Raw genomic sequence first — 19,501 nt, 5'->3', positions numbered from 1 at the left:
GCATAAGGGAACCCTCAAAATAAAAAAAAATCATTTCAACTGTGAATCCCGTAACGTAGTTTATGTCATCCAGTGCAGGCGATGCAACATCTTTTATATTGGATAAACGGGGAAACGATTGTCTGACAGGGTTAGCCAAACATATGCGTTCAATAAAAAATTATTGGCCTAACACTTTAACAAGAGTGGACATGACAGAAAAAGTGACTTTTGTGTAACCGTTGTTCGGTTTTGCCATGATTTTAAAAACCGCATAAACACTGAAACTCGACTTATACTTGCACACGGTCACCAGATGATCACCTAACCAACCCCAAACCCCCCTTCCCCATACACCACCCCTATACGGTATCCAAGCGTCCTTTTTTACGCGTCTTTTCTTTTGGATATCGTGACTTGCAGACAAGACGTGTTTTCACTGTCGAGCTAAGTCCAAAATTGTTTTACTTTTTGTCTTTTCTGTCTAATCTGTAACCACACTGGTGTGTGCTGACGAAGACATGGAAACCTCCATAGTACTTCTAATTGTCTTTAACTGGTGAGGTAACTAACACTATCTGTTTTATTACTTATTGTATCAACCTCACTGCAGCTAGCATTTGTATTTATCAAAATAATGTGTGGCAATAAAAGAAAGACTAATATTAATGTCGTCTAGCCAAATAAAAATTCAACAACAAAAAATGGCGTTTCACGAAATTAAGCATTTTAATTAAAACGTTATTTAAAAGATATACATTTTACATATTATAAAAATATTTTTTGACAGAGATTTATAAAAACAAAATTTTCAGTTATATTTAAAAGAAGTGTTATTATAATAATATGTTTTTCAATACAGCTGAAGCGTAAATTGCTTGAATTGTTAACAATATAAAAGCTTACACATAGCAGAGAAAACTTTATGCCTAAGTTCTCTGAGTTCTGAAAAGGCTTGAACAGCAAATCTGTTTTCTTCCACTGGCTTGCTGGCAATACCATCCAACTCCTTGATCTCTGTCAGACCAATACCAATAGCATAGATATGAATACCCTCTGCTCTGGCTTCTTCAGCGTCTGGTATGGTTCTTCTGCTGTTGATGTTGGAGTAACCATCAGTCACCACAATAGCAATGTTGTCAACACCTGGACGATCTCCATTCTCTGCAGTAAACATTACTGTCCTCATTGTTTTCAAACCATCTGCAGTGTTGGTGCTGCCATAGCGATACGGAATATTATCAATAGCATTGTATACATCTTCTTTCTTTGAAAAATCTTTCAGCTGGAACTGGATATAATCCTCTGTGCTGTAGATGACAACACCTACCCTAACATTGCCATTGTCAATATTAGATTCCAAGAGGAAATCTTTCACAAAGTCTTTGGTCAACTTAAAGTTTCGTACTCCTACGCTGAATGAAGCATCAAGAACAAACACAATGTCAATTCTAGCATCAGCACACCCTATAAAATTAAATAGAAAACTATATTATTATTACTATATAAGAAATATCGCGCATGTCTCTCGATTTTAAAGGTTTTGTTACCCACTATTTTTCATAAGGAGTCAGGAATTGGAGGCAGTCATAATTTATTTTTATAATGCAGATGCTGTAAACCGAACGTTTTAATGCCGTTTTGTAGCGACTATATAGGTTAAAGCTAAATTGGCTAAACAACGTGAATATTACTTTTACTCAATTTTAAATTACACGTATTTCTATAACAAACCACCTCTCACCCTTTTGTGTGTTCGCGCTGAACGTTAGCCCTACACACCCAAACAAGCGAGCACACTATACACGTGTTTATATTTAAATATCTAAAACATATATTAAAGAAAAACAATTGAACCATTCACTCAATGAGGCGTAGCTAGGTGAGGGCGGGTGGGGCAGCCGCCCTAGGCACCGACCTAAAGGGGACGCCAAATTGGGTAGAAAAATAAAATAACATGCTTATTCCGATCTACATTACAGTCGAATTTGCTACTGCGTAAAATTGAAATGGGTTGCTACGCCTCTGTGCACACACTCACATAGTAGTAAACTACCGTTTAAAAAAAAAGAAAAGAAAAGAAAAATTAAAAAAAAATATGAAAAAACATAGGTCTCTTATTAAATATTAGTAAAGGTATTCAATATATATATTTTATATATTTAAGGAAAAACGAATTTCCTCTTTTTAGTGCATTATCATATAAAAGTTTGCAATTAACGTTTTCTGCTTTTTTTCAGTACTTTAAAATTTTTAAACCAATAGAGTTGCATAGATAAAAAATATTAAGCACCAAATGTAAAATGCAGTGAAATACTTTCATATTTATTATGAGCTGCGCATTAGCTAGACTGGATCTTATTTTAGTGGTTGATGATTTTAACAATTTCAAGAGAGCCCAACTTTGTTCTTATCAAACAATTTAAGAAAGACTTCCTTGTGGATGCAGACATTGATAAAGGCAGTGTTAGAGTGGGTGTTATCATATACAGTACAGAAGACTATGTCCAGTTCCAGCTTAACACACACAAAACTAAAGCAGCTGTATACAACGCTATTGATTATATACCTTATCGATTTGGAAGTACAAACACTGCAGATGGTTTGAAAACAATGAGGACAGTAATGTTTACTGCAGAGAATGGAGATCGTCCAGGTGTTGACAACATTGCAGTTGAAATTACTGATGGTATAACAAAGATTAATAACCTGCGAACCAAAGCAGAAGCTAAAGAAGCTCGAGCTTAAGAGATCCATGTCTGTGATATTGGTATTAAGGTGACTGACACAAAATAATTGGATGGCATTGCCAACAAACCGTTAAATCTGTAAAGGCTTTCGTGTACAGATCTTTACTAAATTGTCCCCATTAAGATACAGGGTATTGTCGTCACTTTGTGGGGGGGGGGGTAAGTATGTATGTGTAAGACATTAAACAAAACTCTTTAGATTAGTTAGCTGTCCTCGCTCACACATATGTTGTGTAGTGTCTGCATCTCTGTGACACAAAGATACATTTAATGTAGTCCAAGAGCATACGGGGTTCACTTATTGTGATTTTTAAATTAATTTATTTAGAATATTATTATGCGTAAACTTTTTAATAATGTTACTGTAGCATGGTTTATGTAAAAACTGTATTGTCCTACTAAAATGTAAACATTGTAACATGGTTTAATTTATTTTGACTTACCGTGTGCCAGCCAGAGCAAGATAAGAATACTCAAATATTAAAGTATTACTTTAAGGCTCACAGACCTAGGAGTTTACCAAGGTATATACAAACAGGCTTTATTGGTTCACAAACTGATAATTACGACATAACCTCATCATAAGATGGCCAGACAAACTGTCATATAGAGACTGAAGGCATCAAGCCCATAAACGGAAATTGATGAGAAGAGAAAAGGATAATATATCGAGGAAAGCTTTGGACTGGAATCCCCAGGCAAGGAGGAACGTGGTTTTGCAAACAGCAGTGTTTCTTCCATACTTTTTCTCCAGAGGGGGGGGGGGGGTAGACTTTCTTCGGGGGGGGGGGGGGGGGGGGGGGTGGGGGGGGGGGGGAGAAGAGATGCCTGGAGGGAACTCTGGCAAACAGTTGAGATGAATTGTAGAAGAAGAGACAAAGGCCAGTGAGCTCACGTGGGCGGAGATAAGAAAACATCATTCCCACAAGCAAACATGAAGTTTAGTTTTTTTTTAAATTGATTTACATTACACTAAGAACAAACACAAGATCTAACCTAGCATTAGCACAGCCATAAACTTTTTAATTAAATTGGTTTAGATTTTTAAAATACATTTAAGAAATATTCTGTCTCGATATGATCAATCAAACTATACACTGGTGTACACTTATGTACACACAATATTTGTCTGAATGTTTTCCAAGTAAAAATACAAATATAAATACTGTTTAGAAAGAATTTTTATTCTGACACACCATTCTTACGTAGCAAGAATACAGTTTATTTTATTATTACTTTATATTTCACTAAAACAGACACGAGCTCTAACCTAGCTTAGATGTGGCTTAGGTTTTTTAACATTTATTTTAGCTTATACATTTTCAAAACTTTCCATTCTCAATAGGATGAACCAAACTATACAGATTGCGATAAGGTTAAAAAAAGGAAAGATTTTTTAATCTTTTACCTTTTAAAAAAAAACATTCATCTTTGCAAAATTTTGTGTCTACCTCTTTAAAGGATTTCTATTTCTTTTTTTAATTGCATTAATTTAAATGTAGCTACTTGAATCGGAAAACCCTTTTTGACTTGAAAAAAAAATAAAACAAACATTTTTATATTTTCATATATAAATTTCAGTTTGTTAAAACCATAATTATAACGCCTTTTTGTTTTGCTGTTATTTTTAAGTATATATGTGTCATTTCTTTTCAGAGGACAGCCTATTGTCAAAACAGCTAATATTTAATGAGGTTATTTATTATACGCCTTTGTTTTCTTCCTAAATTTGTGTTTCTAAAATCAAGTTGGATTGTATTCTAAAAATGCTACATTTTACTCAATATTTTTCTCTTAAAGAATATCTTGTTGCACTGGTATTCTTAACTTTTTAAATACACAAAATAGGCTAAATATGTTATAACAAACTCTGAATTTGTGAAAGAAAACGGTTTTACATGAGAAGTCTGGAACATATGATTACTGCATGCAGGGATAAATAACAGGTGATTCTTGAATTAAGAATATAAAGTGCATGAGGTAGGCAATGTAAACATAAAAAAAACTATCTACTAACTGGTACTTTTGTAGGTGATTTAGTTCCACCTATTTATAGATTTTTTTTTTCAAAAATAATGTATAATCATATTTTAAATTTAAGAATAAAAACAATTGATACATTATAAAAATAGATATTAATATACAACGTAATACCTACTTACTACTGTAATTATAACCTTAGGCTAGTAACATGAACTATTTGCATAAAAACTGTAATTCATTAGCCTTATGGCACTGACAAAAAGTAATTGAAACATAATAAAATAGTTATCAATAGCTTGAATACAAATAGCAGCTTGAGTCAGAGAGCAGTTACATTTTAGTCTTTTTGTTTTTAGGTGACTCGTAAGATTTTAAAAACTCTTATTCTTCACAATAATTAATTTTTTTTCCTTTTGATTAGTTCAAAGATCAACATAAATACGTTGCGTAGAAAATGATGAATTTAGTTTGTTAAAAAATGTTTGTGTATCCTTTTTTCATTATGATGTACATTTATGTCCACACAATATTTGTATGAATGTTTTCCAAATAAAAATACAAATATAAATATTTATTAGCAAGATTTTTTATTCTGACACACCATTCTTACATAGCAAGTTGAAGATCGTTTTTTAAATTGCTTTACAATTCACTAGGATTAAACATGAGATCTAACCTAGCACCAGCACAGCTAAGATTTGTTTAAGATATTTTAACATTTATATTAGCTTCTACATTTTCAAAACTTTCCATTCTCAATATGATAAATCAAACTATACAGATTGCGTAAAAAGTTTTTAAAAAAAGGAAAAATTATTATTTTATAATTTTCCTTTTTAATCAACATTCGTTTTTGCAAAATTTATTGTCTTCTTCTTTAAAGGATTTCTACTTAGTTTTTCATTGCATAAATTTGAATGTAGCTACTTGAATTTAAAAAAAAAAACCTTTTGATTAAAAAAAAATAAAGCATAAACATTGTGACATTATTATTACCTCTTTTTGTTTTAGTTATATTTTTTAGTATAAATGTGTCATTTGTTCTCAGAGGACAAACTATAATCAAAACAGCTATTTCATTTTTTAATGAAGTTATTTAATATAGGGCCTTCTGCTTTTTATTTTTTATTCCTATATTTGTGTTGCTGAAATCAAGTTGGATTGTATTCTAAACATGCAACAGTTTACTCAATGATTTTTTCTTAAAGAAAGTCTTGTTACACTTGTGTTTTTAACTTTTTTACTTTCTCGTATATACGAAGTATAGAGAAAGTATTGTAATCGTGCAAAAAAAAAAAGCTTTTATAGCTCCATGAGTCGGAAAAATATAGTTTAGCAATCTTGTCCGTATGTCTGTGTGTGTGTATAACTGTGTGTGTGGATGTGCGTGTGTGTGTCTGTAAACACGATAACTTGAGTACCGTTACAGCTCGGTTGATGAAATTTTATATATAAATATTTTATCAAAATCATAGATACGTATCAACTGTTGAACAATTTCTGATAACCGAAAGTGAAACTTTTTCTACTTCGAATTTTTCAAAAGCCCATTACTTGAATACTATTTCAGATAGATAAGTTAGTTTTCACAAGTAAGTGAAAGAGCTTATTCTCTGCCTTATGTCAAATTTTGGGTAATTTCCGTTGACCAGAAGTAGTAATTTACGCTATTTCCGATTTCTCAAAAAACGCATGTGAATTTATAAAGTATTAATAATATTCCGCACAATTATGCACATTTTTTTTTTGAGTTCACTTGGTGTGCAATTCTTTTTTCAACGAGATTCTGTTCTATTTTAAAACGTTTAAGTATTCAAAATGGATTAAAAATCATGTCTATATCCCGAGTTGCCGTACCCTGTTGTTTTATATAAGAATATTCGAGAAAGCTTAGGGGAGATCGCTCCCGGTTTAGAATATAAACTTAATAGGTTAAATATGTTTTAACAAACACTGGTTTTATGTAAAAAAACTGTTTTACATGAAAAGACTGGATCAAATGTTTACTGCATGCATGGACAAATAACAGGTTGTGATTCTTTTAAAATAATCATAAAAACATTGTTGACCACAATTTTCTTTCTAGTGACACATTGAAATACACAAAAAATGATTATATAAAATTTTAACCAAATACTTACTAACAACAGCTTTTACTGTAGATGTTGGTGGTGGTGGTGGTGGTTCAGTTCGAATAAGTGCAGATGTTGAACCTGGTATTAAAAAATTAGCTTATTAACATAAGTACTTGAGTAATATAGTCCCTAAAATGCACATTATTTGTTTAGTGATTTTGACAGTAAAGACGGCTTTATCAATCACTAGCGTATCCGTCCCCGCGCGTTGCCGCGGGAAAAGAAGAAAGTCCGACGAAATATATAAGATATATATTTATGCGTTACGAATTCTTAGACACATGAACTTGTTTTCTAAAAGTGAGTTATTTAAATGTAAACAATGCCTGCGCTTGGATTATAGATATCGGGACACGGGTTTACCAACACTACCGCGTGAAAACCTTGTGTGTACATTAATCACTCACCGAAATAATCAGGTAGAACACACGTCGGTGACCGCCCATGTGTCAGGGACGTAGAGGGGTGCTCTCGGGAGCCCGCCCCCCATTTCACTACAACTTAGGCGCCACGTACGGCCCCTGGCTCCTTTAAACTAACAGGCGTCATCGTGCAAAATAGCATACTGTTAACAAAGATGAAGATTGCGTCATTCGCTAAAGTGACACAAATGAACAGGATTTTTTTTCTTTAGCACATAAAAAACTATTTGACGTGTTTTAAACAACAGTGTGACTGATGCAATATGTTAGCGTTACTAATGGTCAATTAGTAGAAGCTCGATCTCAATTCCTGATTGGATTGTCTAAAAATAGATGCTAATTGTATCATTCGCAAAGTGACGAAACTGTTTGGATTGTTTTACAGACAAAAGGAAAAATCCCAGTCAATAATCTAATCTTGGTTAATTTTTCTGATTACTAAGATAAAACACTTATTACATGGCCCTTAGCGGCAAATCTGAGCCTTTGGGGACCGAAACTGACATTTTTGTTTGCAGCCAAATCGCACTCTACCAGGGCGCCGGCGGACACGCCTGATTAAATTTAGTGAGTGTTTGTAAAGCCACATTCTATCCATTGTCTATTACGCTGTTTAGACTCACCGTAGTCGCCATAGCGCTCACGGGAACGACCAGGAATTTGACATTTTTTTTTCGCAGAAACCTCCCCAGGAATATTCTCAACAACTTCCCAAAGTTTCACGGCGATGTGATGAGAGGTTAAGTAATGCATAAAGGACAAACAAACAAACAAACACAAACACACACATACATTGCTTTATATATATATAGATATAGATAGATAGATATATAGATAGATAGATTGGCCCCAAAAATTATTAAAATTTGAAAACTTACACAGCAGAGAAAATTTTATCTCTAAGTTCTACGAGTTCTGAAAAGTCTTGTACAAAAAATGAGTTTTCTTCCACTGGCTTGCTGGCAATACCATCCAACTCTTTGGTCTCTGTCAGACCAATACCAATAGCATAGATGTGAATACCCTGTGCCCTGGCTTCTTCAGCTTCTGGTATGGTTCTTTTGTTTTTGATGTCGGAGACACCATCAGTCACCACAATAGCAATGTTGTCAACACCTGGACGATCTCCATTTTCTGCAGTAAACATTACTGTCCTCATTGTTTTCAAAGCATCTGCAGTGTTGGTGTCGCCATAGCGATACGGAATAATATCAATAGCATTGTATACATCTTCTTTCTTTGAAAAATCTTTCAGCTGGAACTGGATATATTCCACTGTGCTGTAAATTATAACACCTACCCTAACATTGCCATTGTCAATATCAGCCTTAAAGAGGAAATCTTTCATAAAATCTTTCATCATCTCAAAATTTGTAGCTGTTACACTGGTTGAGGCATCAAGAACAAACACAAGATCAACTCTTGCGTCAACACAGCCTAATGATATTTACAAAAACATTCATGAAATTGTTCTCATTTTTAAATATATATATATATTTTTATTCCATTATTTACAGTTCATCTCTATTGTTATATTTTTATTTATGTTACCAACAATTTTTGAAAACCAGACATTCTATAGAATGCCTAGGCAAGGTATACAATCCTTGTGTCTTCAGGCAATATGTGAAATATCGGTGTTGTTACTTAATTTTCTTAGGCATCATATAAAATGCCTAGGCATTATAAAGAAATGACAAGAACTGATCAGGCAAATTATGAATTGCCCGGATTCCAAAAGCTTTTAGTGACAGTCAAAAAATGAAAGAAACAATACAAAATAAACAAAAAATGGCAATTTGAATTTTGTTTTTTTACGCAAGGTTATTTAATCTTTAAGCACTTTGTCTTGCACATACACATCAAAAATCTTTAGCTAGTTCATGTGGACTGAGCAGTAGCAGCAGATCGAAGAGGTATTTCGTGGTCAGGAACATCTTCATTCTTGAACAAGCCCTTTGGACAAAAATGGAATTGTGATCTTGCGTAGAGTTGGTTCGAAATTCCTCGCACTGCTCCATGTCGGTAACAGCAATCTTCTGTCACGACATAGCCACTGCTTGCAGATACGTGGTCCCCGCCTCCCTTGAATACGTCATGAATAGAAACCCGCACAGTGTCTACCAAAGATGCAGATCTTTTTTCGATTGTCTCTTATTTTCTAGGGCATTCTCGCCGTTAAAATAAATAATGCATCAAATATGGACCTTATAACCTACAATTACCTCACAGTCAACATCTTTATTAGATCGCATGAAAGTTTCATCAACGCTTTATGCACGCGTGGGTGCAGATGATTTTCTTTAGACACACAACACGTGGCTACATAGTAAGACTCTTCACTATCAACGTCTTGTAAAACATCTTGTGGTGGCTTAGATGTGAAACCCACTTTATACTTACAACCAAAGAAAGCTTCATAATGTGTTCTTTAATTTTCACGGTGAAAGGCCTGTTTTTCATACGTTGCACTAATTGTATTATCTCGCACTAGTGGTCAGTTTTTCATCTTTCATCCACGTAGACAGCATATTTTGGATGTCTTGGTTAACTGTTTCCCAAACTTTCCTGGCTTTGCGAGTGGCACGGCCTCCTATGTACAATCATCAAGGTGACTCAGTATACCTTCAAAGTGACTCAGTATACCTTCGCAAATTCCCGACCGTTGTTGGACTGTAAATTTAATGGTGCGGCAAAGGTAAATGTGTCTATCAAAGTTGTAAGCTACTTTTTCCACTTTCTTTATTTTGAGAGCCCTAAGAACCACGAACTGTGTGAGATTATCTTGGTTCGTCATTTTAAGCAAATTGTGGAAAGGTGACACTATGAGGTAAACATGCAAACGATAGAGAAAACAATGTTACACCCAGCCGTATTAATAACCGGCTATATAAAAACATCATTAGTATTAAATGCGAACACTTTACAGCTTTTAGGTGGGGGGGGGGGGATGAAAACAAATCCAAATTTTATAGTAAAAAAGGAGTGGGGTGACACCATCTGGTGACACACGACCTAGCGACGCCACCTGCCTTCACTACATTCCATTTCTTTACACCTTTGTTTCTTCTGGCATGGTCTTCACTGCATTCCCTTTCTTTACACCTTTGTTTCTTCTGACATGGTCCTCACTACATTCCCTTTCTTTACACCTTTGTTTCTTCTGACATGGCTCATAAAGGTAAAGATACAGTAAAAAATTATGACACGTAATGTACTTGTATTTGGGTGCAAGTTCTTTCAACATTCTGTCCCGCCCTCCTTAGATAATGGCCATGTAATGTAATTAATAATTGCTTGTGACAATAAAGAAATAGTATTGTTGCAATAATGGGGTTAAATCTCTGCCTCCTAATTCAGAAGCTCAAAATGCCTACATAAAATATTTTAATATAGGTAAAATAAATCAGCTAGCAACAAATAATGTAAAATAATTGTGTAATTTTGGTAACATACACCAAGTATAATGGAGAGGTGTGGTTGCATCCCTTTGCTCCACAAGGGTTCCGCTGATTTGATGAAAATAAACATTACAAGAAGGTATTTTATGTACGTTTTCTATTTTAGTTTGCATTTGACTAAAATTAATTTGAAAACTAAAACAATGAAAGCGTCACCCGATGCCAGAACATAAACTCCTGTTATCATAACGAAGATAATAAGATTTTATGGGAAATAACGCAACGTATGCGCTATTAGGTTTAAAAATAAATTACTAGTCACTGTTGTTGGTAGGCCCGTAGAAAAGGAATAGTGTCTCTAAGCGATGTTATCAGTTTTATACATTTTCATGGAAATAAAGTGTGTATGAAAAATAGGTTTTTCTTATTCTTTCATTCCATCTACACCATCTAACTTTTAAAAACTTATGCATAATTAACATGGTGACTAATGATGTTACACTAATTTAGGCATAAAAGAGAAACACAATTATTTCTAACATGCCATCATAACAACCTAAACTAAAATTCTATAATATGCAGAGGCAGATTTAGCTAGAGCGGGGTTCCAGATGATATTTTTTGGGGAGCTACTGCATATAGGCTACACACACACACTTACACACACACATATATATATATACATATGTGTGTATTACAATTTTTGCGGTATATATATATAAATAACATGTATATTGTATCATCCCAACATACCTGTGCCAACAGAGAGCAGGTAAACAAGGACAATCGCTACCCTGGCCAGGCCACTAGTGTCCATTTTTTTTCTGGCATATAGGAAAGAAAAAAAAAGTATGTTTTAAAAGTGATAGAATAAGTAGATCGAGGTTCTGCTGAAAACAGAAGCAGGTTGTCTTAGATTTAAACGTTACCGCAGAATAGAGTACTACTTGCTTTAAAAAAATCAGGCCATATTTTGTAGGTAGGGGACAGAAAACCACTGAATTTTATTTCGTTACTACAATGTATGAGTTAGTGGTAATTGTTTGATTAGTTCCTTCAAATTGAACGTATCTCAATGAAATTTTCTCCATTGAAATCTTTTGCAATGCCATGAATCTGTTTATTGTTCAGAAAATTCAGCAGCGTGTGGTGATTTTATCACTCACTAGATAATTTCTGGATTATAAAAATTGAAGAATTTTCAAGACAACATGTTTAGATCAATAAGTATGTAGGAAATGTTCACAAATTTTATTCTACTGTTGCACAAAAAAACAATCAGATAGTTCATACACAAAACCTTAAATGGATACGCTCCATTTATTTTTATTTTTCTATAATTTAAGGTCTAAAACCTTTTGAACACTTCTTCCATGTTTGGCAAATGAAAGTAAATATAAAACAGCAAAATAAGGGTTAAAAAGAATTTTGGTTAATTTTGGAAACCCGAAAAAAACTCCGCCATTTTGAATTTTTCGGTACTTTGTAAAACGCTAGGGCTCTTTTTATTTATGCATATAGAGCAATCAAATTTAAACTGCTTGTATTTCGGTATATATTAAAACTTTTGTCACGTTAACTTTTCGAAAGAGCTACTGGTCAGAGTTTTACAAGGTCTGAAACATCGTACCATTTTTAGTAAACAAAAGTCTAAAAATTTGCATACTTATACCTTTTTCTTTGAAAGCCAGCAAATTCCCTCGTGACAAAAGTTTTATTTTTAAACGAAAAACAATTACTGAAAATTTGGTGTGAATTGTTTTGATAAATAAAAAAAATAGTTGGCTTTTTAGTGTTAAAAATCTGCGAACTGAGAAAAATAGCAAAAAGTAACAAAAAGTAGGTCACGAAAATACCATAACTGTGATATTTGTAATGCCGATTTCAAGCTTTGGGTGTTTCCGAGTTGAATGAAAATACGTTTATCAAACACTTGAGAAATGCAGCTTTCCAATGATGTGAAATGCAATATGATGACGGATATAAAACGTTTCGTAGAGTTTTGTTTCATTAAGATTATTATTTTCTTAATACAGAAATGGACAAAATATCCAAAGGTGTAAGAAACACATCATGAAAAAAAAAACCCACAGGAATTAGGTGATGTTGTAAGGAGCATATCCCGTTAAACAAAATCAATAATGATTTTAATCTGATATTAATATGTGTCAGTGGTTGACATGTTTTTAAAAAGTGCAATAGCATTATATGTAACGGGGATTACATAAATAATGTTTAATATAAAAATAAACCCCAATCACCAAGTGATTGTAGCATAAAAAACACTACGTCAAATGAGTAAACCAAAATAAGCCGATAATTAATTTGGCACAGGACTTATTTTCATATTAATATCACAAATAAATTCAAATAAATTCATCTTATAAATTGTATTAACTAAATCAAATTCAATGATAGCCTTCCTTATAAACAAGTCATTTCATTACCACGCTTGAGCAATTTCCTTTTTTTCCCCCTCAGTTGACCCATTTAAGTATAATCTGGGCCACATCATTATCACATCATATCATTACTGTGATCAGCATTACTGTAATCAAGTGTTTCTTGATCACTTAAGTTCCCCCCAATAAGTATTCCTGTAGTTTGGTCATTGACCATACAATGGCGAAACATTAATTTTCCCACGGTAGAGTAAGTTCTCTCGGTTTGTGTTCAGTGAACTGCTTAGATAAAAAAAAAGCCATAATATGTTATCTATTTCCTGCATAAAACGTGCTCCTAGCCCAAAATTTGAAGCCTCAAGCGCTTCCCCACCCAGGTTTTTGTAGTAGGCTATTATCAAGAGGCAATAAACTTGTGCAAGCTACAATTTAAGTAGGGATAGACATTGTACTGAAGTGGGAAGACCGGCTAAGAAACATAACTTTATCTCGTTCGTTGATAGTTGATCTGAGAATAACACTCGATGAATAGGATATGTAATACTTAATAGTCATTAATTCATTACCTGTTGTATACATATTTTATGCTTACATAGAAAAATCTGTCTAAAATTTATAACATAAGTCAACACATGTTTAATAGTCAAATGGATTTGTCAAATAAAGCAAGAGGTCTTTTTCTTTCTGTTTTCTATAAGAGGAAACGCTCAGTGACTTTTTCCATCCTTCTTTTCTAGTTTTCTCAACTTTGCATTTTTAATCAAAATTCAACATTCAAATCGCTAAGGCTTTGGAACCCTTTGTCACATAAGATAGAATTTTTCCACATACATTTAGCATCATTATACTATCTACATTACATGGTTTGTACATTGAGTTTACTGCAATATTTTAGGTAATTTTTAATATTTATGTAGCACCACCCCCTAATTTTTGTACATAGTTTTATGCAAAAATTTGTATTAAAATTTAATATGAGGTATCGCAATGAATAAATGTAGACATATAGTTTGGTTTGAGAAATCTAAAAGTGTCATCAGTTTTTTAAAAAAAAAAACAAAGTTATAGAGGGTGGAAAAGGTGTTATTGTTCACACCTTTTCGTGGTTTCCATGGCAATTTTTGTCTATAGGTTAACGACTATTAATATATGAATCTATTAAACACACTGAATCATGTTAAATAAAAAAAAATCTATCCGTGGTGTCTATCCTTAAGTTTTAGATATTATATTTTCCGCTACTTGTATACATTATAGACTACCTGTTTATAAATCAGGAAACAGTTAAAAATGTTAAATTTGATCTGTTAAATCCATTACAGAACAACATTTTACTGCTATATTCTTTATAGAATTCTTCAAGAAAAGTGTATTTAAATTATGTCTTCAAATGAAGCAACATTTCGGACACCAATTGTCACTGTGCTGATAACATACGTCGTATGCTGAAGAACTCTTATGACACCCAATGTCACAGTGTAACAATACTGAATAGTATCACTTTTAATAGGATTTTTAGACCACTTCTTATTTAAATATGTCAATAGTTGATAATTCCATTTCTAATAACAATATTAGAAGACCACTTCTGACACAAATGTAGCAATTCTATGTGGTTGAACGTTATAGCTTTATTTCAAATATGTACACATCTTGGAGTTGAGACAATCAAGTATTTATCCATAGTTGAAATAATACAAGGACAGTCCACGAACAAAGTGACAAGGTGACGGCTTTCATTCTCTCTCTCCCCTTCCCCTGGTAAACGGAAAGAGGTCACAGGAGAAAAAACACAGAACGGAAGTCACAATTTTTAATGCTAGGAAAAATAAAACGGGAGTGATCTCCCCTAAACTTTCTCGAATATTCTTATATGAAACAACAGGGGATGGGAACTCCAATTTAAATACTTAAAGTTTTTAAAATATAATAAAATCTCGCAGAAAAAAGAATTGCACACCAAGTGAACGCCAAATGAATGTGCATAATAGTACGCAATATTATTAGTTCTTTATAAATTTACATACATTTGATAATTTGCTTTGTCACATTAACTACGCCTTTATGCCATTTTGCCCTAATTTAAAGTTAGTGTAACAAACCTTCTATTATATAATTCTCTTCATGGAGACCATAGAAAACACCACGCAGCTTAGCCACCACCATCATCCCCACCTGTCAGGTGAGCTGTGGTACATCCCGAGGCAGGGGGGGGGGGGTAGTGTCGAATTCACAAATTATGAATTGTTGATAAGTAGAAAATAAACAAATTAGATGGCGGCGTATGCTACGTTGCGGGTCAGCTCATTCTATTAAGTTCTATTTAATATTATATGTATAAAGGAATTAAAGCGTACATACTTCACACTAAATAGTTACGGGTTATAAACATTATTTTATGTATACAACATACGCACAATACATTACGTTTAATTAACGCAACTTGATTTGCACTTTTTGAATACATAATACATAGAAGTATTAACAAATTCCGTGAAAATATACATTTGTGACTTTTTTCCTGTGACTTTTTTTCTGTGACTTTTTTCCTACACCCCTTCCCCCCTAAACTAGATAAACAAAAAGCATGGAAAACATGATAATTTGCTCACACAATCCTTTTGTTGTCCAGGTATTTTCTTCGATACAAATGTTATGCTAGATACAATATAGATACAAAATACCAAAAGTACAATCTGTTACTGAAAGTTGATAGCATGAACATGTGTCAGCTATCACCATTAACATGTGTCAATAACAATAGTAAGCAGACGTTCTACTCTAGATATCTCAGGTGGTTTCTGGGTAAAAAAAAACTCAAACATTTCTTTTTTGTATTCTACTAACTAGCTCATACTTTAATACTAATACGAGTAGAGTAATGTAATTATTAATAGTGATAGTTTATTTTTAATTTTTATACTAAAACTAATACTAATTCTAAAAAGAAAATACTCGATCTCTAGAGTTTTATAACTCTGTAATACTATAACATGAGGCCTACCGTTGGCGTAGTGAAATACTCAGTTGTAAACACTAGTAGTTTAAGTAATTAGCAGTTTTAAGTTGTAGGCCAAAGAACTAGATCTAGACCTAACAACAAGGCCTATATTATATTTTAGGTAGGCTGATTACATTTAGATTCTAGATCAATATTTGCCTACCTGATCGTTTGTGTCCAGTCAATTAAACTGCTAAAGTAAGAATTCACAGACCATACTAGGCTTCCTCTATCTAGTCTGTCAACGATCTAGATCTCGATCTAATAGATTTACATTATCTTCACTGTGTACTGTACTGACAGTTCGTAGAATATCTTCGGATAATTATCCCTATTCTTATCACTATAATTATCCGTATCCATTACACAATTTCCTTATCTCTTGTCCAATTTCCTTCCTGTTCCTTATCTTTATGTCTACTGATATAGCTATCGCTATCTCACCACTCTACAAATTATAATATATAAAGGCCCATAATTTTTATATATATATATATATATATATATATATATATATATATATATATATATATATATATATATATATATATATATATATATATATATATATAATTACGCAAACCAAAACACAAACGCCAGCACAAAAGTAGAGGCAATTACAAACGCAAACACAAGCGCAAACACAAAGGCAAACACAAATCCAAACACAAACACAAACATACGCACAAATATAAACAAAAACGCAAACGTAACGCAAACAGAATTGAAAACGAAAACGCAAACAGAAACACAAATGCAAACAAAAATGCAAATGCAATTGGAAACGTAACGCAAACGCAAAAACGAACGCAAACACGCAACCAAACACAAAAGGAAAACACACACGCAAACATAAGGCGAACATAAACATTAACACAAACATAAACGCTGGTGCTCACAGTAATGCCTGATTTAATTATCGAATTTACAAACCATCTTATCCACAGTCTGCAGCTCTAAATATGTATAAAAATGTATTATGTTAAAGAATTAGTCAAAATAAAAAAAAGAACAACAACTTAAGACGACATGATTATGTGGCATCGTTGGACTACAGCTTTAGTTTTTAGTCTTTATTAAATGTGTAATTAATACATTCGCTGAAAAAAAAAACACACAAGTAAGATAACATGAAAATGAAATTTTTACTTCTAAAAATATCTTTGCATTAAACGTAATATTCAAAATCTGACAATTGATATAAATGTTGAACTTTTATATCCAAAAATAGATACAATGACAGGTATGCGGTGTAGTGCTGACTGGAGTATATACTCCGGGTATGGCCTTATGCGGTGTAGTATTGACTGGAGTATACGCTCCGAGTATGGCCTTATGCGGTGTAGTGCTGACTGGAGTATATGCTCCGGGTATGGCCTTGTGCGGTGTGGTACTGACTGGAGTATACGCTCCGGGTATGGCCTTATGCGGTGTAGTGCTGACTGGAGTATATGCTCCGGGTATGACCGGAGTCGGAAGAATTGTTATGGCTCATGGGATTTGTTCCAAAAGTCATCATCATCTTGACAAATACGTCGTAGTCTTAATGATTGTGAGAATGGCATTGAATTTTTGCAGGCCGAGGGGGGGGGGGGGGTTGAAGGAGAGTACAGCAGATATGAGTGTGAGTTGGTTGGTTTGTAGAATCCGGTCGTTGCAACATTGGTAGCGTTTACTCTACCATCCTCATTCGGTTTTTTGCTAAAAACATCATTAAAAACATCATTATTCTACCCATAAGTCAGACCCCCATTTAGGCCATTTATTTCAACAGAATTATTTGGTGGTGTTAAGAAAGGAACGCTATCTTAGAGATCTTTTAGTCCGGGGCCGCCTGCCACCCACTTTCACCACAAGGTGTGACACTACTTCTTGTTCCCGCAACTGCAATACGTGTCATTTCACCCTTAAGGCTGAATCACTTCAGCTGCCTAAGGGAACCCTCAAAATAAAAAAAAAATCACTTCAACTGTGAGTCCCGTAACGTAGTTTATGTTATCCAGTGCAGGCGATGCAACATCTTTTATATTCGACAAACGGGGAAACGATTGTCTGACATGGTTATTCAACACCTGCGTTCAATCAACAATGATTGGCCAAACCCTTTAACAAGAGTGGGCGCGATATAAAAAGTGACTTTTGTGTAAACGTTGTTCGGTTTTGCCATAATTTTAAATCCGCCTAAACACTGAAGCTCGACTTATACTTAAATTTTGCACACGGTCACCAGATCGTAACCTAACCAACCCCAACTCCCCCCCCCCCAATACACCACGCCCCAACCCCACCCCTATACGAGTAGTATATTAGGTCACTTTTGGACCGCAGGCGCAGGCGCAGGCGGGACAACGAGATATAGTAAAATACTCCGGAGGGGGAGGGGAACCGGCGGAACAACGAGTTTAGTAAAATACTCCAGGCGCAGGCGAAGGCGCAGACCGGCGGGACAATGACATATAGTAAAATACCCCAGATGGTGAGGGGGGGGGGGGGGAAGAAGGCGCAGGCGCAGGGAGAGGGGGAATAGGTAAGTAGGTCACCACCGGTGACCTTGTGACGTAATCACCGCCGGTGCTCTTGTTACGTAATTTTAATGCGTTTTTAATTAGTATTAAATGAGTTTTTAATGAGTTTTTAATTAGTTTTAATTAGTTTGAATTTTTTTAAAAATTAGTTTAATTATTATTTTTTACTTTAATTACGTAATTTGATTATTTGTTTGATTTTAATTAATTTTATTTTTATTTTTAATTTTAATTTAATTGTTTTGTTTATATTTTGTTTGTTTATTTTTTAATTAGTTTTATTATTATTTTTTAATTTAAATTTGATTTTTAAAAAAATTAGTTTGATTTTAATTAATTTGATTTTAATTACCTTGTTTATATTTTGTTTGTTTATTTTTTAATTAGTTTAATTATTATTTTTTAATTTAATTATGTAATTTGATTATTTGTTTGATTTTAATAAATTTGATTTTTTATTTTTTATTTTAATTTAATTACTTTGTTTATATTTTGTCTGTTTATTTTTTAATTAGTTTAATTATTATTTTTTAATTTAAATTTGATTTTTTTAATTATTTTGATTTTTTTAAATTTAAATTTTTAAAATTTTAAAATTTTAAAATTTTATTTTTTAATTTTAAATTTTATATTTGTTTATTTGTTTAATTGTTGTTTATTTGTTTGGTTTAATTAATTTTATTTCTCTGTATGTTTTTATTAATTTATTAAATTCTCCTCCACAACGAACGTGTACAAAAATAGAAAATTCTTTGTATAGGGCCTGACTTAAAGACAGCTGCTAGTCATTAACGACACCAGGCATGCATCGACCCACCAGCGAACCTTTCCTTTTGACAGGCGCGGTTGATTTATGGCGGGCAGTGAATGCATTGGAAAAGCGAACACCATAGGGCGTATGTT

The 19,501-nt window shown here is 33.4% G+C and overlaps 1 protein-coding gene across 1 annotated transcript in view; it reads right to left on the bottom strand.

The window, feature by feature from the left end:
- Positions 1-804: 804 nt before the first annotated feature.
- The window catches only part of LOC131952099 (collagen alpha-4(VI) chain), a 60,950-nt gene continuing 42,253 nt past the window's right edge, over positions 805-19,501 (bottom strand). The window contains exons 19-25 of the mRNA XM_059314614.1: positions 17,755-17,774; positions 16,237-16,322; positions 11,424-11,494; positions 8,148-8,706; positions 7,653-7,681; positions 6,854-6,925; positions 805-1,446 (exon numbers count right to left, since the gene is read on the bottom strand). Of these exons, the coding sequence (XP_059170597.1) occupies positions 866-1,446; positions 6,854-6,925; positions 7,653-7,681; positions 8,148-8,706; positions 11,424-11,494; positions 16,237-16,322; positions 17,755-17,774 (1,418 nt within the window). The 3' untranslated portion in view covers positions 805-865. The remainder of the gene's footprint in view (positions 1,447-6,853; positions 6,926-7,652; positions 7,682-8,147; positions 8,707-11,423; positions 11,495-16,236; positions 16,323-17,754; positions 17,775-19,501) is intronic.

This window comes from Physella acuta, unplaced genomic scaffold (assembly GCF_028476545.2).
Source record: "Physella acuta isolate Inbredline_101_S28 unplaced genomic scaffold, ASM2847654v3 ptg000852l, whole genome shotgun sequence".
Taxonomy (NCBI): domain Eukaryota; kingdom Metazoa; phylum Mollusca; class Gastropoda; family Physidae; genus Physella; species Physella acuta.
This window is presented reverse-complemented; position numbering and strand designations above follow the sequence as displayed.